We start from the raw sequence: 24170 nt of genomic DNA on the forward strand, positions 1-24170 counted from the left end.
ACGCTAAGTGCGGGAGGCAAAGCCAGATATACGAACATCCCGCAACTCTAACCTCTAATAGCTCCTTCGTGGCAGGCGGGACACCAGCCCAGCGAAGAAATGAAAGAGCTAGACCTGGGGCCTTTGTGTGGGGCGGGGCATTTCTGCCTGAGATCAGATTTCTGGCGTCAGCTCCACCCACGCGTCAACTCCCTCTAGAAAACATCTTTATTCGACTTCCTCTCATCCAGGCCGCACCTCTCGCCCCAATTCCCTCACAGCATCTCTCGGTACTGTGTTTCATTAACCCGACAGTCATTTTCCCACTCCCTACTAAGGGCCGCAGTTTTAAGAGTTACTGCCGCGTCACCTTAGCAACCGTGTCTCTAATGGCCGCCGGAAGAGACTACGATCACGTGCTCCCTGAACGTCCGGATTTGTAACGTGACTTCCGGTTGTCAGAATTTCCCCAGACGCGGAGACTCCCGAGGAGGAAAAGCTGTGTGGCCCGAGGTCGCCGTGGCCCCAGGGGTGGTGGCCTCTGGGTGGGCTCTTCTCATCCTGCCCCGTCTGCGATGCATCCGCGGCGCCCGGACGGATTCGATGGCTTGGGCTATCGGAGTGGTGCCCGGGATGAGCAGGGCTTTGGCGGCGCTTTCCCTGCAAGGTCCTTCAGCTCCGCGTCGGACCTGAGCCACTGGGTGACAACTCCCCCAGACATCCCGGGTAGCCGCAACCTGCACTGGGGCGAGAAGAGCCCGCCCTACGGTGTGCCCCCTCCCTCCACCCCGCTCGAGGGTCCAGCAGAGGAACCCTTTCCCCGCGGCGGCGGCGGTAGCGTGCCCGGGCAGAGCAGCGGTAAGGGACCTGGGGCGCACGGTAGGGGCGGGTGGAGTGGGGAGCCGCAGACCGGGTCATGCACACCCCGGAAGCCGCGCGGAGGGTCCCGCCTCCCGGGCCTCCCGACCTATCGCGCGCCACACCCTCTGCCCTCCTTTAGTCCTCTGCCCCTGAAGCGGGTCTCCTCCCGCTTCTTTACACCAATGTTTTCTCCGGGATCACCTCCAAAAGAAGACGACTGACTTAGCTGTGGTCTGCATGGTAGGATTTCGGAGGGTTTTAGCATATTACATTCCATGACCTGAATCAAGAAAGACGGAAATGGTTTACTGTTTATTGGGAATCATGTGAAAAATACCTAATTGACCAACAGCTATATTTCCTTGAAATGTGGAAGGAAAGAGAAGTATTTCCAGCAAAGGCAGTCTTGGGCTCAAATCTGCCTCTACCGCTCTTAAAAGCTGAGAGACTTTCTTAACCTCTGTGATTTCTTAGTGTTCTCATCTTTAAGGTGTGTAGAAGAATAACTCAGGGTTTTATAAGTGTCAAAACAATGAGGTGTGAGTAATGCCTAGTACAGTATGGAGCACAGAGTAGGCTAAAAGTGTATCTTTCCTTTTTCCATTTACTCATAGTAATTGTATCTGTTCTAGATCCCCAAACTACCCCTGTATTTTCGCACCTCCTGCTTTCTTTCTCTGACTTAACTCCACTGAAAAGTCAAAATCACTAAGAGATTTTCAAGATAAGTCTTTGGAATCAAGACATAATTATTCTCTGTAGCATGTCAGAAGACTTGTTTTAATTTCAACACTGTATGATCTGGATATTGTCAACATCTGCTGTATTCGTAAAATGGAAATAATGCCTGCATCTTCCCATTCTCCTGAAATTTTTAAAATAATAGATTACATCCTTAAATATTATGTATATTCCAGACATAAATTGTATTCTCATTTCTTTGATTTCGACTTGGAAATACAGTAATATTTATTTGATTTGGGTTACTGGGAGGAATAGACTTCAAATGTCATCCAGTGAGGACAGATGGAGGAGGATCAGTGACTTACTCAGTGTCATACAGTTAGTTTTTTCACTCTGTCTAGTTTTTTTTTTCCTACAGGTCCCAGAAGGAGTGCTGGAAAGTTATAAATGATTGAAAATGCATGTACGATTGCTACACAGTTACCTTTAGGCAGTAAAGCTGATGTTTTTATCTTTTCATAATGTATGCTTTGATGGTTACAATGAGGAGGAGCTCTTAATAACCAGGGTTTTGTGGGGTTTTTTTGCAGCAGTTTAGAGGCTGGTGAATAACTGCAAAGAGGATAGAAGCCTGAGAGACTTACACAGTTAACAATAGTAAACCTTCCTAACACCTTCCAGAAAATGTCAGTGGTATTTTCTGTTAATATTAGCAGATGACCTGTACACACACAAAAAGGGAAAAGCTGAAAGAAGGAAAGTATCTTAACTGGGCAAAAGAAGCTTCTCTCTACCTTGCATGTTTTTCAAGGCAATAGTGAACCAAGTGGTTTCCCCAGAGACTGTTTATGTGACCTTGTTCTGTCTGTCAGGGAATAGTGAGGGCATTACTTCGTTCAAAAGAGCAGAGATGAGAGGGAGGGATTGGAGAAGAGAGGGGAGAGAGAAAAGAGGATGAGAGAAAAATTATCCCTTGTGAATATTGTATTATAGCTGAAATTTAATGTCTGGTCTCTTGGGGTTGTGATATTTCACCATTATGATTTTAAGTTTTCCAATTAAGTAGAAAAAGGTTTTATTTTCTGTTTTGACATATGCATAGGAATTTTCCAGCTGTAAACTCTTGTAATAAGACTATAGATATGCCATCAGCTATAGTGCATATGGACGCAGTAGTCTATCACCGAGACCTAATTAAGCAGCTACTATCAAAGTATTTAAAACTTGGGGAAGTAGAGAAGAGAGCCTTATTTACCCATTTCAGTTACCCTAAGTGCTCTTTCAATTTAATAATTTTCATGGGTATTTTTGCTTGCAACTAGTGGCTTAACATAGATGCTCTCCATCAGTAACAGTGAAGGACGAATTTTACAACATGGGAGGTAAAGTTGGTGAAAGTATCAGTCAGAGTCTTCTCTAGAAAAAATTTTAAATTATTTGTAGTCAGAAGTTGAAAACTGGTAGCCCTTAGATTCTACCTGCAAACGTGTTTGATTTGGTCCACACAACATTTTAACGCTTTTTAAAATAGTTGCTAGTATTTTAAGATTGGAAGATGCTATATAAAAATGAGAATATCTCTTTAGAAAAATCACAGCTTTGAAACCTTGGACTCAGAGTCCCATGTGGCAACAATGGATTGGAGCTGAAAAGCAGTTGGGCCTTCAGAAGGTCTACACCTTGCAACTTGCCACAAGCCTCCAGAGAGCTCTTCACTTCCTCAGATGGCCTCTCTGGCCCCTATCAGAATTTGATTTTGGTACATGGAGTTTAAATGAATATCATGTTAAAAAGAAAATACTTTTTGTTGTTTTCACAGTAAACCTAAATAATGGTTATGAGTAATCTTATTCCTTCTGTTTTAGAACAGCTGAATAGATTTGCTGGATTTGGTATTGGACTTGCAAGGTAATTTTGTCTCAAGATTTTTAATTCAAGTTTTTATTTAAAGTTCTTTCTTTAATTTATAATGTTAGGTAATTAGTATTGCTTTCTTTAGAGCAGTAGTTAAAATATTGAAAAATATTTTGCAGAAAAAATTTATTATTTAAAATCGATAACTTGATTTTTTTTCCCAGTAAGGATAGAGAATAGTCATTCAATTTTATAAACACAAAATAATTTTGTAAGGAATACTGTAAGAAGTTTCATGTATCTATCCAAAGAATAAAATAAAATCTAATCTTGTCTCCCAAAAAAAAGTAATTGTGCATTGAACCTTTTTGCTGAACATTAGAATTATAACAAGATATTTAGCAACATGGCATCTAGGTTTTACTTACATGATCGTTAAAATCCATATAACTTAAGTGCAAAGTACATCAAAACCAAAATTTACAGAATTTATAGGGCAGATGGCCCTTCTGATAGGAACTTTGTTCATAGGACATCCTCTGAAAGAAATGGAAAGGGGCATTTAAATTGTCTAGGAAAGAAGTTTTCCATATCAGGCATACAAGATGTAGTTTCATCTTTATACTGTATATATTAATATTATATATGTTGTTGCTTTTGCTTACCAGTTTGCGAATCTGGCTTTAGTTTTTTTCATATTGAATCTTGTTATTGGTACAATGATTTGCAAACATGTCTAGACATTTGAAAACTTTTTTTTTGATTTTAAGAAAAATGCATAATGTAAATAATGCATGATTCTTCAAGAATAAATTCAGATTTATATGTGTTGTAAATTAAATGTTATAAATTATTATTTTATAGTCTTTTTACAGAAAATGTACTGGCCCATCCCTGCATTGTTTTACGCCGCCAATGTCAGGTAAATGTACTTTCTATGATTTTCTAAACAGTAATTCTAACCCTGATTTGAAGTACAGACCTCAGATAAATGACTGGAGACCATGTAACCATTATCCCATGTGACATTCACCAAAATTTATATCAGTTCTCAAACTTTTTGGTCTTTGAAAGCTCTTAAGTCTTAAATATTATTGAGGTCTCCAAAGAATGATTGTTTATATTGATTATATCTATCAATATTTGCCATTTCAGAACCCCAAACTGGAAAAATTTATGCATACGTATATATATATATATATATATATATATATATATATACATACATACACACACACACACATATATATATATGTTTAATTAATTAAAATATTAATATCATTAGATACTGATCATTAGATCATTAGTATCATTAGATACTGACATAAATAGCCTTTTTATGAAAAATCACTATTACTTTTTTGAAAATACCTTTAATGTCTGGCATAATAGAAGGCAGCCAGATTTTCACATCTGCTTCTGTAGTCAATTTGTTGCAACACTTTGTTTTTGAAAGAAACAAGAGGTAATGGCAGATATTCTTCTTTGATACTACACCAAAACTCAATAAGTGGTAACTTTTTAAAAGTCATTTGCAATGTGAAATCTGAAACCACGTCAATCAACTTTTTATACCCTGTTACATTAAAAGCTATTGATTTGTACTTCATGTTGAATAGATTTTTTTTGTGTGTGGTACGCGGACCTCTCACTGTTGTGGCCTCTCCCGTTGCGGAGCACAGGCTCCAGACGCACAGGCTTAGTGGCCATGGCTCACGGGCCTAGCCGCTCCGCGGCATGTGGGATCTTCCCGGACTGGGGCACAAACCCGTGACCTCTGCATCGGCAGGTGCACTCTCAACCACTGCGCCACCGGGGAAGCCCTCAGGTTTATTTATAGTAATCCTGTAGCCAGGGCTGTCCTAAGAGCACTCTAGATAAAGTCTCTTCCTCCTAGTAAGTGTAACTAGTCTATTTATCTGAAGATCCCATTGACAAAGAGATTAACCTGGGACTCTCAACCACTGTGCCACCAGGGAAGCCCTTGAATAGTTTTTTTACGTGTGCATGCTTCTGTTACATCATGCATTGATTAATTGAAAAATACTAATTTACTGAATCATATAGATCATCTAAATGTTATGACATTTGATTTTACAGTATCAAAAGACCACCGTCATTAAAATCACTACCAGTCTCACCAGAAAAGCGTTTCAGTTTTCATACGATCTTGATAGTGGATATAGGTTTTCCAGAATTATAATTTTTGCTTGTAAGCTCAAATTTATCATTGGCAACAAATACTGTGTTGTTGTTTAATCAACAAGCCCACTTTGTTCAGTTTTAAAAACATGTTATCCCAAATGTGAATAACTATATTCTGTTAGTTTTTCCAGAAAAAAATGGTGATCCATGAAAAAAGTGGTTAGTTCAGGCTCACAAATCCATCGGACAAGTTCTTTTCCTTATGACAGCCATCTTCGTTATGCAACACACAAAATATTAATGAGAAAGATGATGTGTACTCAAGAGTCAGCATTTTATAAAATAAATGTGTCTTACTGCTTCACCAAGGGCATTCTTTAGGGAAAGTGGCTTTTGCCTCTTTATAAGTGAGTCGGATAAAGAATACAGTAAGTACAAAAATATAGTTTGGTGCCACTGCCTTCATGCATGCTACGAAGTGAGTAATTTTACCCACCATTGCTTTTGCAGTATTACTGAAAATGTCAACACAGTAAAAAAGGCAGATGATGCCTTAGTATCAAGAAAATAATTTTGAACTTGTCAATCCCCTGAAAGGGTAATGAGGCCCTTGAGGGCTAGTGGACCACACTGGCAAAAGCTCCTATAATATAACTTATCTTCTTTGAAAATTGAGTTAGACAAGATAGAAATAGTTAAAAATTAAGCTGTTTATGCTTAGCACCAAAAAGTAAGCATATAGAGAGAAATAGCTATTTAAATAGCCCTAACAGTGTTACATACACTAGAACAGTGAATTTCAGGCATATATTTTACATTGTGACAATATCACATTGTGATCCAGTGTATACTTCTATATGAGTAACTTTTTAAAATGTTTTAGCAAATAATACCTTCAGAATGTATGATGCATTCTGATACTTTCCTTTTTATTATTTCACTTAATAAGTATTAATTCTGACCCCGTATACTGATTTCATAATTTACCAATTGTTTGTAGCTTGTTATTGCTTGCCATTGGTAGACAGGAATCTGCTGTTCCCTGAGTTCTTCGTGGTTCCTATGTGTTAATGGCATGAGCATTTTGCCACACTGAATGTAATTCTGGTGTTTAAGGAAACATAAATATCAAACACCAAGGCCCTCTTTATTATATATTCTACATTACTATGTATATCACACATTGGTCTTCAGGGCTGTATTTGTACAACCTCATGTACTGTACTTTTAAGTTATTTAAAGCACTTTCAAGAGTAATTTTGCTTATGTGTAATTTATGCTCACTTTAGAATTGAACTTTCATTTATGCTATGACTCACTGTATCTTTCATGACTTTTTATTTCTTAACAAGACAATAACAGAAAATAACCATGAAATATCTTTTTTTACAGGTTAATTACCATGCTCGGCTTTATCATCTCACTCCATTTACAGTCATCAATATTATGTACAGCTTCAACAAAACTCAGGTGAGAATTAGTCTGTACATTCTATTAAAGTTATTTGTAATGTGCCATTTTGCCTTAGTAATAATTAAAGCAACAATAATTCCTTTTAGTTATTAAAGATATTGTAACTCTTATACTAAAACTAACTTAACATGATAATGACATCTTCTTGGTATCACTGAATAATCAGTAAATTCACACCTTTGCCAAAATTAATTAAATATTAGGGGTATTTAATCCATATTAGAGATAATTAATTGGAGTGTTTATCTTCACCTAAATGTAGGCCACCCAACAAATGTTAAAATAATGATAGGACTTACTTCAGTTGTAGTTCTTTACTAAAATGTCCTTTTGAATAATGCCTTACTGGAAAATATCAGTAAACATTCAATATCAAGTTTTATTAAGACCTTTTGTTGGTTTCTTTTTTAGGCATTAACAGAAATAACCATAAATTTTGTTCATTTTAGGGACCAAGGGCTCTTTGGAAAGGAATGGGAAGTACATTTATTGTTCAGGGAGTCACACTTGGAGCAGAGGGAATAATCAGTGAATTCACACCTTTACCAAGGTACCTTTTTGGCATTTTCTCAGATTAACTTCATATTAAATATATGACAAAATATGATAGTTGCTAAAAATACCTTGAATTTGAAAACTTGCCTGAAGTAGCTAAGAGAAGAAACTGAGAATAAATAATTAATTATATCTTATGGAATTAGTATGTGATAAAGAAAATGCTTCCTGGTCTAGTATCTATTGAGCTCTTTCAGCTCCTACTGCTATATATCAACAATTATCAACTAAGGAACAAACCTGAGTATGTGAGCAATTCCTGTTATTTAAGTGGCTAGCTTGGTGAAGGAGACACATGTAAGCAAATTTTACTACATCGTGATTAGTGCCGTAATTAAACAAACCCCTTTCAGAGTGCAGGGGACACTTTGCGTGGATTTATTGGCAGAGATTTTTCTAACAGCCTGAAATCTGAGCTAGATCTGGAATTATGAGTAGGAAATACCTTGGCAGAGAAGGAGAGCAAGTAGAGGTCACAGCATGCCCAATTTTATGGAAGTTGGAAGGTCCAGGTGATAAGAAGTGTCTTGTGCTTAGAATATTGGGCATGTGTGGAGTAGAATAACGTGAAAAGAGGCTGAGGTGCTAGACTAAAGCATGGTTCTGCCTTTGTAAGTGACTTAGGCTTTATTGTCTATGGAGTTGGGAATCTAAGGGGGAGGATTGTTTCTTTTTGTTTAATATATAGGTTCTTTGATCAAGGATTTCTCAAGTGGCAGTGTTTTTTTAAAACATGGAGTGTTGTAGACAGAGACTTACGGAGAACTGTTACAGTAATCTAGGCCAGACGGAGAAGGGTCTGAACTATGGAGTAGAACAGAAGGGAGGAGCTGGATAAACATTTCTAAAGTATAATAGATAATTGGTGATAGATTGGGAATGGGATTATGGGAGAGTGAATTAGCAGCAGTGACAGATTTCTAGATTGGAATTGAGTTGGAGAATTTATAAAGAAGAGTAAGTTGGAGTCAGAAAGAAGATAAGGAATGTAACTGTCAATAAATGAAGTTTGAGGGACTTCCCTGGTGGTCCAGTGGTTAAGAATCTGCCTTCCAATGCAGAGGATGTGGGTTCGATCCCTGGTCAGGGAACTAAGATCCCACATGCCGCGGGGCAACTGAGCCCGCATGCTGTAACTACTGAACCCGCGTGCACTAGAGCCCGAGCATTACAGTTAGAAGGAAGCCCGCACGCCACAACGAGAGATGCCTGCATGCTGCAACAAAGATCCCGCATACTGCCAAATAAGACCTGATGAAGCCAAATAAATAAATAAATAAATATTTTTGGATAAATAAATAAAGTTTGAGATTCATGCAAGACATCTGGGGGACATGCCTAGTAGTGGTTGGAACTGTGGATCAGTCTCAGAGACAATTTAAAGCTGGAGGCATAGCTTTGAATGTTGTGGCACTAAAGTGGCAGTTGAAGCTTTGGATGAATTTCCCTAAGGAGGACGTGTAGACTAGATGACAGAGAGTGGACCAAGGACAGAATCCTGGGCGGTGTGTGAGTGCACGTGTGTGTGTGTGTGTGTGTGTGTGTGTGTGTGTGTGTGTGTGGTAGGAGAGGTAATAGAGGGGAGTAGTAAGAGATGTTCACAAAAAAAATTAACAAGAGCAGTAAGCTGTAGGACAGTGGTGGCCTGCAAGCCAAGAGAGAAGAATCAGAATTGTAGATTCTTTTGGAGGGAGAGGGTAGAGAAATTGGAATGTTTGATTCTGGGTATATTTTCTCTCTGAAACAGGGTACAGGTGAAACCATACTGGGGTGGTTTAGATAGAGCATAAGAACAATGATAGACATTTGAGACAGTCACAGCTAGGAGTAACAGGAAGGGGATCTTACAAGGAATACATGAAAATAATGTTAAGAGATAATGTTGGAGATCATAAATTTGTTTAGGTGCTATTTGGCAGGACTCTGGGATTTTCTGTATCAACAGTAAATCCCAGGGATGGAGTTAAAGACCGAGTGGTTTATTATTCCAAAATTGGCCCCTGGCAGGGTGAATTTTTTGCATTGACAAGGAAGTGAGGTAGTTGAAGGTGCAGCCACTAGCATCTCAATCTGAGAATCAGTCTTTGTAGGGAAGGAAGTAAAGGCAAAAGAGACTGATATCAGGCTTTTTGCCAGTGTGATTGCTTTCAAAGGACCATATAGCTTTGAAGTTCCTTTAACACAGCTTTGCTGAGTGTTACAGAGAAAACAAAAAATGTTTTGTCAGCTAAGTTTCTCCTCTCATACTTAAAAAAAATCTGAATTTCTGCCCTTGGCTAACTTCATTCACCCCATTGTTTTTCATATCACAGGATAAGATCAAAACTTAGTACTTGTCATCAAATGTTCTTGAAGTTCTCCCACAAACACAAAATTTTATAAAAATTTAACAAAATTCAGTAATTTCTGTACCGCAAAGAGTAAAGAATTCTGTATTTGCAGTCAGAATACTGTTGGTCCTGACTATTCCACTTTTTAGTTCTGGGACCTTAGGCAAGTAACACCATTTCTCTAAAGCAGAGATGAAGTAGTAACTTTAACTTCAGGTTGAAGGGAAGGGAAAAGAGAAATGAGAATGAGAAGGCACAAAATTTTGTTAAATTTTATTATCTAACTTTCTTACTCTGTAGACACACAGACACATCAGTTGTGTGGGTATGTATTGTCTGTTGGTCATTTGAATCTTATTAAAGAAGACAGAAAAGGTTGTCTTTGTGGTATTCTACTTGGGTTAAATTTTTGTGGTAAATCTCACTCATTACTTCATTTATTTATTTAGCTCATACTTCCTGAGTCCCTACTATGTGCTAGGTTCTGTGCTAGAAATCAGGTATATAGCGAGAAGAAACAAAAGGTACCTGTGACCATGAAACTTGGGATCTAGTGTAAGGGACATATGTTAAGTAAAATAATCCCACTAATGAATGAATAATTACAAACTGAGGCTTTTTCTCTAAAAGAAAAGAATATGGTTCTGTGACAGTATTAGAGTGTTAGGAACAGTGTCCCTAATAAAATGACACTTAAGCTGAGATCCGAATGGCACTCAGGAGACACAGACCAGTTGGTGCAGAGGCAGTGCGGCAGGGGGAATGTGGAGAATTCCTGTAATTGAGGGAAGGCTCATAGGGTTTGAGCTCAGAGAGCAGGATGGAGAGCAAGAGCCAATCTGCGCTTGGCTTTGTAGGCCACTTTAAGAATATTGAGGAGTTTTAAGCAGGAGTCAATGACATGATCAGATTTATGTTTCTAAAGGGTCATTGTAAGTGGAGATGAAAAGATTGCAGGAGGACCAAAGTAGAGAAAAGGATACATGTTCATAAGCTATCACCATCTAGGTGAGAAATATGGTAACTAGGACTAGGATGGTATCTTTTGAGATGGATGTAAATAGATGATTTTGAGATATATTTAGGTAAAATTGATGGAACTTGATGATGGATTAAAGTTGGTTGATGATAGACAGGGTGTCGAGGATGACTTCTAGGATTTTGGCTTGTGTAACTAGATGTCAAATAAAGCCATTCTCAGACATACAGTGTAAACATTTTTTTTTTTTAATTCTAACTTATTTGGGCAAGGTTGACTTTTCTTGGGGGAAAACAAAGTCATAGCAGACACAGTATTAAAGCAGAAACCCAAAGCATTTCACAGAAGTTACCACTTGAGGAGGATGAGCTCTAGGGTCTCTGAGACTGAGGTTCACGGTGATCACAGGTACAATAGGTGAGACAGTCTGGATTCACCAATATTTTTTTATACTGATTATGATCACATCTGAATTTGTGATCTGATCACATTATAGTTTCTCAGTATTTATTACTTTTTTAAAAAAATGTATAAAGCCCAGGATCATCATCTGTGATCTCTTTCTTTATCTACTGTTCAGATCCCTCCTAAATTCTTCCCCAAACCTTCCCCCAGGTGGAGTGAGTTAGACTTTGTGTTGCTCTACCCTGAAGTACCCTTTCCTTTCACGTGGCATTTCTCTAATCATTAACATAAGGAGCACCTCTAACCAAGGCTACCTGTATAGTTCAGTCTCTCACAGAATCCATTTAGTTGAACTCCAGCTTAGTTTGACTCATCTCACATTTGTAGTTGTACCAGTACTGTTTTACTGTTTTCTCCTCATGTTGTCTGTTTCTCCTAATGACTCCTCTGAATTCACTGACTTGAAACACATTCCATTTTAAATACAATGAACTCTTTCTCCAATTCAATAGATTTCCTTTCTGATTAAGTTCTCAATTAGGGAACAGTAAAAGAGTCTAAGAGTAAGAAAGAAAAGTTATAAGTCTGATTTTGGACAAGTTCATTTTGACACAGAGAGAAGTCTAAACTGAAGATAATAGATTTGGGAGGTTCTGAAGCATCATCTTGGGTAAGATTGCCTGGAAAAGGAATGTAACTTATATAGTAAGAAAAGAACAGGGCTTGAGCCTTTAGGAACTCCAGAATAGGTTGCTGAGTTCAGAAAAATGCCCCTGCAAAGGAGTCAAAAGTAGAGACCAGAAGAGAGGAGAAAAACCAGAAGAGTATGGGATAGTGGAATACAGGGGCAGGGAGTGCTTCCAGAAGGAGGGAAGAACACAAGTGCATGTTGGCTGCTGAAAGGTCAAATAAGGCACAACCTTAAAATGCCTATTTGATTTAGTGATGTGGAGGTCATGGGGACCTTGGCAAGAGTTGTTTTCTTAGAATAATAGGGTAGAAGCCAATTTGGAATGGGTTCAGGGTGAGTGGGAAGCTAGGACATGGAAGTAGCAAGTTTAGACAGTCCTCTGTGAAGAGGAGAGATGAAGAGAAGGAGCTGGAAGATGAGGGGCTTGGGTTACATTGAGGGAAGATTTTTTTTTTAAGAGGGCAGTTTGAGCACGGGAAAATAAGAGGCAATGGAAAGTAGACTGTATAAATAGAGCGTTATTTAAAAATTCTGTTGCATTTGTGTATTGATTATGCATGGGAGTACGTGTGTTAGTGTGTCAAATGAAAAACTGATAAAAAGTAAGTCACTTCACTTAATTTTGTTGCTCATTTGAAGGGCAGTTTTTGCTTGTGAAAATAGCGAGTTAAATATACTTATATATTTTGGTATTTGATGATGAAATATAAAAAGGTTTAATCACAAGTAGATTTTTACACTACCCTTTTTCCTGAAGCATTTAAATATGCTAATTTAAATTTATAGAGCTGTGGCAATAAGTTTTACACATTTTATAAAGGAGTAGAAAGCAGATACCAGGAAGAGCGTCTCAGGGTTTTTTTTATACTTGATTCTAAATTTCTTTTTTCACTCTTTTTACCTTAATCCTAATAATCTTACGAACCGGCCGCAGTAATTAGTATTCAAAGGAAAGGTGGCCCAGTCCTTACAGAAATGCAGGTCACAGACCCATCTATCCATAATGTTAATGGAGTGCACAAACTTAATGTCATAATAACCTGTGATAACCCTTTCTGAGGCCATAGTAAGAGTAATAGCAGTGCCCAGAAATTTTCCAAAACTTTTAGCATATTTTGTTTTATAATCATAAAGTCACTGTCAGTAAGTTAAGTAGCCTAATCTTTTTTTTACAATCTTCGTCTTAATCATTAAATGTCATTCCAGCTGCATTTTTCGATAGTTGTTCAGGCCTCATATAGTATTCTGGTATTAATTTAATCAGAATGTGATGAATCAGAGATGGTTGTTCTGTTGTCTAAAAGTTTCTCTGCAGACCTTTCAGTCTCCTAGAAAAATGTAGAAAAGTTCACATACCACCCATGCCATAAGTGTACTGAGTTTGTTTTTAGAGCACTTACATTATCAGTGATTAATTTCCTTTACCTTTTTAGTATAAAATATATTCCTTTGTCTCCTTATGATTGTCATACTTACTCATTACAAATAGAAAATGTTTTTCTCAGGTTCCTGCTGTGGCCGTGGTACATGGGTGCCAATGTCATCAGGGGAGCAGGTGGCAGCCAGTCTCCCCTTTATTTTACGTTTTCCTTTTCTCTGTTACTCTGCCTTCCTCCCTCCCCTCGCCTCCCTTCCATCCCCTCTGTCTGCCTTTTCATTCCCCCCTCACCGCCTCCTTTTTACTTTCCCTTTTATTCTCCATGTTCTTTTCTCCTTTTTGACTTTTCTCTTGATATAACTTTCTCCCTTTTTGTTCTTCATTCAGCTTGCCTCTCTTCTTTTTCTTCTCTCTTTTCTGGTTTCCAAAGGTAACCTAAATAGTAGGAAGCACGCAGTCCTAGACCTTGGTTCCAGACCTGGCATTCTGCCTCTCTCCTTTGAACATATCCCTGTGATCTTTTTTTTTTACATCTTTATTAGAGTATAATTGCTTTACACTGGTGTGTTAGTTTCTGCTTTATAACAAAGTGAATCAGTTATACATATACATATGTTCCTATATCTCTTCCCTCTTGTGTCTCCCTCCCTCCCACCCTGCCTATCCCACCCCTCTAGGTGGTCACAAAGCACCAAGCTGATCTCCCTGTGCTATGCGGCTGCTTCCCACTAGCTATCTACCTTACATTTGGTAGTGTATATATGTCCATGCCTCTGTCTCGCTTTGTCACAGCTTACCCTTCCCCCTCCCCATATCCTCAAGTCCATTCTCTAGTAGGTCTGTGTCTTTATTCCCATCTTACCCCTAGGTTCTTCATGACATTTTTTTTTCTTAAATTCCATATATATGTGTAAGCAAACAGTATTTGTCTTTCTCTTTCTGACTTACTTCACTCTGTATGACAGACTCTAGGTCTATCCACCTCATTACAAATAGCTCAATTTCGTTTCTTTTTATGGCTGAGTAATATTCCATTGTATATATGTGCCACATCTTCTTTATCCATTCATCCGATCATGGACACTTAGGTTGTTTCCATCTCTGGGCTATTGTAAATAGAGCTGCAATGAATATTTTGGTACATGACTCTTTTTGAATTATGGTTTTCTCAGGGTATATGTCCACCTGTGATCTTTTTGACCTTTATTTTTCTCATAAGTAAAAGAAATAGGACAGTACCTGCTCTGCTTATCTCACAGGATTCCTTCTTATATCAAATGAGGTGAGAGGCAGTACAGGCAGATAGTATAGACTTCAAGTCATACGGACCATGGTTTAGACCAAGTTGCACCACTAACTAGTTGCATGGCTTTGGGTAAGTTATGAACCATCTCTGAGCCGATTTCCTCATCTATGAAACTGGGGATTATAGGTTCATTGTGAGGGTTAGAAGTAATTTATGCAGAGTGCTTTGCACAATGCCTGGCATATAGTAGGAGCTAAAAAAGATAATAGAATATAATAAAGGTCACAAAAGTAATGTCATCTCAATAAGTAAAGGCACTTTGAAAATTAGGGGCTATACAAATGTATGTGTCATTCTGAATTACAGTTACTTAATTTTGTTTTGTTTTCTAATTCTCATTCTTACATACATTTTAAAGCTTTTTTTATTCCTTTATAATTTTATTGTTTACCTTTCTCTTCCCCCTCGATTGTTTTCCTCAGTCTATCATTTTTGCATCTTATCTAATGTCTCATGTTCATTTTTATAGTCAGTTATAACTCTTCCTCCTCTGTCATCCCCTTCTGTCAGCACATACAGAAAGACCTTCTATGTTTTTTCTCTTTTCAACCCACTGTATTGTTTGACGGGTCCCAGAAAGGAAAATGTTCATCATGAGAATATATTTCTCCTACAGATTAAAAAAAATTAAAAATTGATTACTTTTTTAAAGCTTAAGCTAATTCAAGATGTTTTAGAAAACATGGCTTTTACTTTATTTATTTTTTAGGGAGATTTCACATAAATGGAATCCTAAACAAATAGGAGAACACCTTCTACTGAAATCGTAAGTATCAAAAGCAGCATTTATATCCATTTTTATAGTGTTAGAACTGAAAAAAAGCTTATTAAATAAACAAAGTGAAGGAAAGTAGAGCAATGAAATATTTGTGGGACTAGAACTTAATCAGAAAAGTAACATAGAATTTAGGAAAAAAATCCTGAAATATATGTTGTCTTTTAAATAACCCTTCTAATTTGAAAGGCTAAAATCACAACCTAATTTTTCTTTGCATTCTTAGGAAGTTAGCAGAGATCTTCAACTTGTTAAACCTGAATTGCCAGGAAAATTATTACTCTTATTATTATTATCATTATTCTCTTAGTAAGCAGACATACAAATTTATATTTGTATGGTGATGAGTAAACTCAAACAAAACCTTAGTGTCATTAAAACGTAGTCCTAAAGGCACTTAGTGACTTTACAACACTGACCATTTTTATGGATTAGAATTTTACTCTTCACTTTTTAATTTTTTTTGAAGATTGGGAATTGGAAACCCCCCAGCTTGCTGGCTCCCTCTGTGGGACATTCCAGCACATTTTTACTTAGTGATGTTCCATTCACCTTGAAAACCACTACTTGCCAGGACCTGGCCCATAGGGTTAGGTAAGTCCCACCTTGACATTATTTTAAATAACTATATTTTGCAGGCTTGCAAAGTTGTAATATTACTATGTCTAAATAGTGGCAATAGGAGGCAACTTTGCAAAGCTGTACAATATTGTTTTTTAATAATAAAAGGGGACTTCACTTACCATGGAAGACTGGCTTAGCTCTGCTGGGTGGGAAATCTGGGAATGGATAATGATAATAGATAGGACAATAGCAGAACAGTAGCCTTGTTGAGATATCACTAAAAAGGCAAGCAATGGAATGGATCCCTCAACCTAAATTTTAGGTATCAGATATACAGGCTACATTAGCTATGTGCAGGTAGACGTCCAAACAGTGAATCATAAACAAGCCTACATTTTACTGGTTTAAAATAATTTTCTTTACAGGCTGTCACTGTGTTATTATTAATACTTAATTTTTCATCTCTAATTGTTGAGTAAAGCATCTTCTGTTACAGGTCTCCGAAGTATCTTTAGGCTATAGGTATTAATAGTTAAAAACCTTGAATATATTATTCAAGCTTGAGTATAAATTATGTTGATGTATTAATGTAGATATTAAAAAATTTAGTGTAAGCATCTTGTTTCAGTATACTGATAAGTTTGTTTTAATTTCTACAGCCTAACTTATGTAGTGGCAATGCCTTTTTATTCAGCAAGTCTAATCGAAACAGTACAGGTGAGCTATTTTTTCCTGTCTTTTTTTAAATTAAAAATGTTGGAATATTCAGTATATTGTGTATGTCTGATAGTATAACAGAAAAATTTAAGACAGTATCCTTCTAAAAAAATTATTTTTTCTCAGATACCATACATATATCAAAGATTATATACTAGGCACACTGCTGGTGTGTCTGTTTCCTTTGCAAATTTACTTCACACTTTTAATTCTTTTTATCCCTTACACAGACAGCTGTACTCTTCATTCAGATATCTCAGAAACCAGCCTATGAATACAAAAAAATCTATAGGGTTGTTTTTTGTTTTTGTTTTTTTCTCCAACTTTTTAATAACTCAAATAGTTATGGCTTATCAGACAATAAATTACTAATTACCTGAACATAAAACATGATGGATAATCATCCTAACAGTGAGAAGGTAGTCCCCATAGGTAGTTTACTAACAGCATTCTTTTTAAATATGCCTTTTAAGGAACATTTGATGCTATGGTGTTTAGTATATACTACAAAGCGAAAGCAGTCTCCTGCTAGCATTTTAAATTGTTTCACTATTTCTAACCACATGGTGGCACTTCAAGTACATTGAATTAATGTACTTTCTCACATACCGTTCCTGCATTTAAAACTGTAAGAGAGCTAGCTTAACTTTACCCTGTACACAAAATCCAACTAACTGTCTACCACCTGTCTTCTGTCTCCAACATCAGATCCTCTAGCATATTTTTTTCTTTGTCATAATCAGCGCTTATGAGTTTCCTCTCTATAAAACCTCACTGGATCAGCCTTTCCTTTTCTAATTACTCTTTTCCACTTAATTGCTTTTCTGGCCATATCGTTGTTTTTCTTTTCTTTTCTTTTTTTTTAAAGGCAGAAAAAACTTTATTCATGCATAAACTCGTAATGACCCCATCTTCCTGCACAACTTTAGAAACATTGACTTATTACAATACAAATTGGACCAAATGGTGAAGGAACTCCAAAACCATCACAGACCTTTCTCGCTTCACTACACAGTGCAGTGGAGCACGGCACAAATTGAGGAAGGAAGTCCTTTATGTGTTTCACATTTACCTGCTTGCCTTCAAACCCCAGGGCAGAGATTCAGTTGGGGGTGGATTGGGGGCAGAACCTATTGTTGATTTTTTATGTGTTTATTTTTTAGAATTATTAACTGAAGTTAACATCTTGCTACCCAAATATTGTCTCCTATCCCCTTGCATTTGGCAATGTGAAAGGATATAACCTTTGTATGGGGCTGCAGTTTACAGAATTATCACTTTATGACATAGCCTCATTTTATAGATAAGGGGGAAAAAATAGCAGGAAGATAATTATTGAAGGAAAAAAAAACGAAACAGCGTGATATATTGGGGAAAAACAAGTTTTAGCTTTATGCAGACCCATATCACAGTCACATTTCTCTACTTAAATTAGACCTGTGACTTTAAGCAGATGTCCTAACCTTTTTTAAATCTTAATTTTCTCATACATAAAATGGGAATAGTATTTTATTAACTGAATTATAAAAATTAAGTGAATTATTTATGTAAAGTGCCCAGCTCACTATATGTTCATTTTGTTTTGTTTTTTTAACCCAAATGCCCTGTTTTTTTCTGCCCCAGGTTCCACCTGCTGACCGCCTCCTTTGACTCCTTTTGTCTGATTTTCTAGTTCTCTTTTTTTTCCTTCAATTTCTACTCTCTTCAACATCCTCCTTTTCTTTTAGTAACCTCTTACCATCTCTTCTCCTGTAGCTCCAAGGCACAATCCTTGACCCTCTCTGCTTTGTGTCTCATATTCACTGTCCTGGAGAACTCATTTACTTGCATGAATCCTTTTAACTCTCACCTTTATATGAATCTAAAAATTACAAAACTCTTGATTTTCATATTTCTTTCATCCTTCATAACCAATCAGCCATCATGCCTTCTCAGTTCTAACTTTAGGGAGTATCTGAGATTGTCTGCTGCTCCCCACCGATAGGCCACCATTCTCTTTCCTTCTTGTTACATTAGCTTCTTTCTCCCTACCATGTTCAGTGGTTTTTTGCCTGTCTGGGGAGCTCAGATCTCTTTGAGAACAGTCTTTCCCTTGAAAAATACACATGTATATATAGATCTCCTAAAGAACACCACCATTCTTCAATATGAACTTCCTAGTGATCTGTTGTCTTTACTAAGAATCTTTGTTCTGTTTCCTGCAATTTAAAGTCCATTCTACATATTCATGCAAGATTAGTGTTCTTAAATTGCAGTGCTTGTATCCTTTTGCTGATTAAGGATCCACGTTGACTCATATTCTCGAAGATCAATTTCAGACTTCTCAGCATAGTATTAAATCAAGGTTTTTACTGACTTCACCTTTCAGCTAATCTTTCTTAACTGCTAATTTTTTTTAAAAGCTCATTTTAAATTTTAAAATTTTAAATAAATGAATTAAATTCATTTATTGAGTGCTAACCTATGTCAGGCACTGTTATAGACCCTGGGGATAACATAGCAAACAAAAACTTTCTGCCCTCATGGCACTTACATTCCTGTGGGGAAGATGGACATAAACAAGATAAACAAAAGGATACTTCATGGTGCTAAGTGCTAAAAAATAAAACAAGTAATGGGTAGCAAGGGATGTTATTATTTTTTTAAGATCAGGAAAGTTCTCAGAAGCAAAAGTCATTTGAGTAAAGGTCTGAACATAAGAACTACATGGATATTTGGGAGAAGAACATTCTAAGCAGAGGGAAAGCAAGTGCAAAGGCCCTGAGGTAGGATTATATCTTACATGTTTGAGGAGCAAAATGAAGGCCAATACAGTTGAAGCTGACTAAGGAAGGGAGAACAAGAGGAGATGAGGTCTGAGAGGTAAGGGGGAGAGAGATCACACAGGACACTAAAGATCACTGTAATAATTTGGCTTTACTTTGAGGGAGATGGAAAGTCTTTGGTAGGTTTGAGCGAAGAGTGACATGATCTAACTTGTGTCTTTAATAGGATCTGTTTGGCTGCTGTATTAAAAATAAACTGGACTGGGAAGGGGGCCAGAGGCAGGTAAATGGATTAGGTTAGGTGAGCTCATTTTAGTCTCATGGTTTTAAATATGTTCTCTTCACTGTAAACTCTCACATTTGTACGTGCAGCTCGGACCTTTTCCTTGTAGTCTAGGTTATAAACTACACTTGGAGTTTACACCTTAGACTTAACATTTCTGAATTCTTGATCTTCTCCCCCACATTGCTACCCCAGGAATATTGTCCAACTCAGTAAAAGGCACTGCTATTCCTCTGGCCAACAGCTTTGAGGTCATCCTTGTCTTCTCTTTTTCACACCCCAAATCAAATCTACCAGTAATTCCTATTGGCTATAATTTTAGGATAAAAGCACAGTTGCAGCATTTTATTTCCTTTGCTACCTGCTAGTCCAATCCACCATCATATCTTTAACTGGTTTCTCAGCCTCTGCTCTCATTCTCCTCTACGCAACAGCCAGTATAACATAAATTGTATCTTACCCATCTTATGCTTAAAACCACCTAGTCACTTCCCATCTGACTGGAGGCCAAGGTCTGCACAGTGGCATGGTATGGCCCCTGACTACCTTTTTAACTTCATTTTTTGCTGTTCTCTTCTTCAGTCGTTGCTGCAGCCAAATTGGCCTCTTAGTTGTTCCTTTTCTGCCTGTCCATGCCTCTGTAACCAGTATCACAAACTTCCTTATACATATCCCCATAATTGTAAAAAAGCAGAGACAATGCAGATGATAATGACTCATGTTTATTGAGTGTGTTCTGGGTACCAGGCCTTTTTTCATTTAATGCTCCCAGCAACTCTGTGCATAAAAGGTAGGTAGGCCTAATTCCATTTTTATAGAACAGTAAACTGACTCTTAGGAGAAGTTAAGTAAGTTGCCCATGGTCACATGACCAGTAAGTACATAATGGAGGTGGGTTTTAAAGCAATGCTTAAGAACTCCAAGCACTGTGCTACCTCTTCAATGTCATGTACAATATTTGTTGCTTTTCAAAATGTGTCCTAAGGAGGTTCTTGAGGGTGGGGAAACCAGGTGTGTCACCCTCCACATCTCTTCTCGTTTCCCTCCCCCAATAAGAATAGCTCCCAGCTTCACTGCTATCTGTTTTGTGAAATTTTATTTGAAAAAAGAATCTAATGCCTAGATAACATTTGAAGTTTGCAAACCATTGATGTTTTTCCTCTTTAGTCAGAAAATTAGGGTTTAAAAGAGACCTAGAAAGAATCCTTCTTTGTGGCAGAATAAGCAGATGTTAACTTTTACTCATTTCATCATTTTCATTTCAGAGTGAGATAATTCGAGACAATACTGGAATTTTGGAATGTATTAAAGAAGGAATTGGAAGAGTGATAGGCTTGGGAGTGCCTCACAGCAAACGACTACTTCCGCTTCTTTCCTTGATCTTCCCTACGGTGCTGCATGGGGTTCTTCATTACATCATTAGCTCAGTCATTCAGAAGATTGTCCTGCTAATTCTAAAGAGAAAGACTTACAATAGCCACCTAGCTGAGAGCACTAGCCCGGTGCAGAGTATGTTGGATGCTTATTTTCCAGAGCTTATTGCTAACTTTGCTGCCAGTCTTTGCTCTGATGTTATACTTTACCCATTGGAAACAGTTTTGCACCGCCTTCACATTCAAGGAACACGCACAATAATTGACAATACAGACCTTGGCTATGAAGTGCTTCCAATTAATACACAGTATGAGGGAATGAGAGACTGTATCAATACCATAAGGCAGGAAGAAGGAATGCTTGGTTTTTATAAAGGGTTTGGTGCTGTTGTAATACAGTACACGCTGCACGCAGCTGTTTTACAGATTACCAAGATTATTTACTCTACTCTTCTTCAAAATAGTGTTTGAGATTTAGATTCCTGGTTAGTCTGAAAGACATCATCTAGATACTTCATTATGAAATTATGAGGGATAAGAGTGAAATACCGTTGGTGGGAAATGGATTAGAAAGTGAAACTGGTAGAAAAAGTCCATGCTGATTATATTGACTCTTCACTTTTTAAAAAGGTTATTGGTATATATTTTGGATTCAAAGTATTCCAAATTTGAAAACTGAATAAAGACACTCATATGAATTAAATTCTAGCTAGTGTAGCACTAATGCTGAACTAAAAATGATCTCGGGAAGAAGCAAAATTTTGTCAGCAAACTGAAAACAAAATTTCATATGACTTTAATGTTTATTACATGTTTAGTTCACCTTCTAGATATTGGTATGTCATTCTTAATACAGTGTATAGTAGCAGGAGGTCATAGTTTACCTTTAAGCAAATAAGTTATGTTATCAGTAACCCGGACAAGAAAGATTAGATCTGGCAATCTGTAAACAGGAGCTGAGGGTTTTAAGTTGCACTGTCCCTGTATAACTTTAATGGCTGTATATTTATTCTATAAAGCCACTTATATGCATACATACAACTTGGAATTGCCTTCATCCCTACAAATTTCCCACTCTTAGATCAGCTTACTGTATAAAATGCAGTTATGTATTTTCTGCTTGAATATCAGAACAAAATATTAAAAGCCAAGGTACCCCAAAGATTTAAGGCAAACAGCTTACTTGTCCATAAGCAAACCCACCGTTTCAGTGCCAGCAACTTAGAATTTGTCATATGTTTATAAAGTTTGATTTGCTTATCTAGCCTTATGAATCATCAGACTGTTTTTAGAACCACTCTTAACAGAGATAGAATATAAAATAATCATGACAACTATTCCTGCTTCCACATTTACAAATTGTGTACTAAAGTGAATATCACTTGCCATTCGTTTCTGAATGACTTGACTTAGAGGAGACACGATTAAAATTCACCTGGGAATTTGTGCCTCTTGCCTTCCATATAGTCATCATTAAATGATGACTTCAATTTTTATTTTCTTTTAGTTTCTGTTCATAGTTTCATTCTCCAAACTAGATATACATAAAGGGAAATGCAGGTTTATCCTTATCACCTTTTATTGAAACTTGTTTGGATGAATACTGATGAAAAATAGAAACCTTAAAGGAAGTTTGTCCTTGCTTTTTATGGGTGATGAAAAGAAGTAAATTTCAACAAATAATAAGCAAAAAAGTTGGTCATCAGTTTAATAAAAAAATTCTGTCTGTTCCGAAATTGAATTTGGTGGGTGAGGCTCTTCATATAGTAAAATGATATGCATTTGATTAATCCATCATTAAATGTTTTAAAGTTTCATTTCCTCATGTGAATGATCAGTTTTACTAGGAACCATTTAGCACACTGAAGTACAATGACTTTGCACTGATGTTGTCCAACCTAGAATGCAGGTTCTGTTTTACTGAGATCTATTTTACTTACTAAATGTCAGCGAAATGGTTACTTTTTGTGATTAATAATGTTGGAACCAAAAATTGACATCCAGAAAGTGTGAAACAATACATTTGTTGCAACTCTCTCTACTATCTTGTGTATGTGTGGTTCTTTTTTAATGACTAAAACATGGAAGTTTTCCATTTTTCCATTCCACCATGAGGGAGAAAATCAAATTAAACACAAGTTGTACTCGTTCAGATTATGGTTTACCTTGTCCGGTTTACAGCACTTAAGTTGTTCTCATTGCTTTTGAATTAATAAGTAAATTTTTAGATGTTTATAATATGTCCAACTTCCTAAAAACCTTTCATTTTTATTATAATCGAAGATAGTTTCAGACAAGAGTAAACTTCTGAAAATTTCAAGTTTCAGAAAATTTCTAGAAGAACAGAATCTGAATGGAATCAAGTATCTACTAGTGAAAATCTGGGATCCTTTAGCTAATTACTAGATATTTCAAGATTATTTTATGAAAGTTATGAAGATTCAGTTATATAAATCTGTCTCGTGGAATCATTTACAAGACTGATAGGCTGAACCACATACAAGTAGGTTGGTCTTATTTTCTGTCTCTTTGGAGAAAGAATACAAATTAATGTTAAAACTAAAATTGATTGGGAGATTGGGATTGACAAATATACACTAGTATGTATAAAATAGATAACTAATAACTTGCTGTATAAAAAAAAAAATTCCAAAAAAACCTAAAATTGAAAGGCAGCAAGTAAAATACTAATTTTTTTAGTACCACTCCAAATTAGTTGAAATATAAAAAAATCCTTAAAATTCAAGCACTTAAATGCCGGCCAAATATGTTTAACTGAATTTAGAAAGGAATAAGCAAAATAAACATTAGACATGCTCTTTCCCTTTTAAAATTGCTCTATTTCTTTAGCATCTAGGTGCCAAAATCAAATACCTATGGGCTATATTTCTTAAGGTGATAATAGCTTAGAATAACATTTTTAATTCAGTATGATTAATATTATCATGAGTAAGAGTCTATTAAAATGTTCCACAGTCCCAGTGATCCACTTACATAAGCTAGATTTGGGCCATGGAGCTGAAGTATGATATACTTGCCTTACATTGTTGGGT

The 24170-nt window shown here is 36.8% G+C and overlaps 1 protein-coding gene across 2 annotated transcripts; it reads left to right on the forward strand.

The window, feature by feature from the left end:
- The first annotated feature begins 422 nt into the window (after nt 1-422).
- On the forward strand, nt 423-23519 carry SLC25A46 (solute carrier family 25 member 46). 2 transcript variants are annotated; one of them, XM_082651328.1, is made up of 8 exons: nt 423-837; nt 3390-3432; nt 4243-4300; nt 6916-6993; nt 7446-7546; nt 15350-15406; nt 16639-16696; nt 21010-23519. In XM_082651328.1, exons 1-8 carry the CDS (start codon nt 555-557, stop codon nt 21586-21588), a joined length of 1257 nt encoding a protein of 418 aa, XP_082507454.1. In that variant the 5' UTR covers nt 423-554; the 3' UTR covers nt 21589-23519. The 2 variants fall into 2 exon arrangements, with proteins under 2 accessions (XP_082507454.1, XP_082507455.1); XM_082651329.1 differs by lacking the exon at nt 423-837 and adding an exon at nt 992-1080 and having other exon boundaries at nt 21010-23518.
- The last annotated feature ends 651 nt before the right edge of the window (nt 23520-24170 follow it).

Source organism: Grampus griseus (assembly GCF_964374135.1).
Source record: "Grampus griseus genome assembly, chromosome: 3".
NCBI classification, from domain to species: Eukaryota; Metazoa; Chordata; class Mammalia; order Artiodactyla; family Delphinidae; genus Grampus; species Grampus griseus.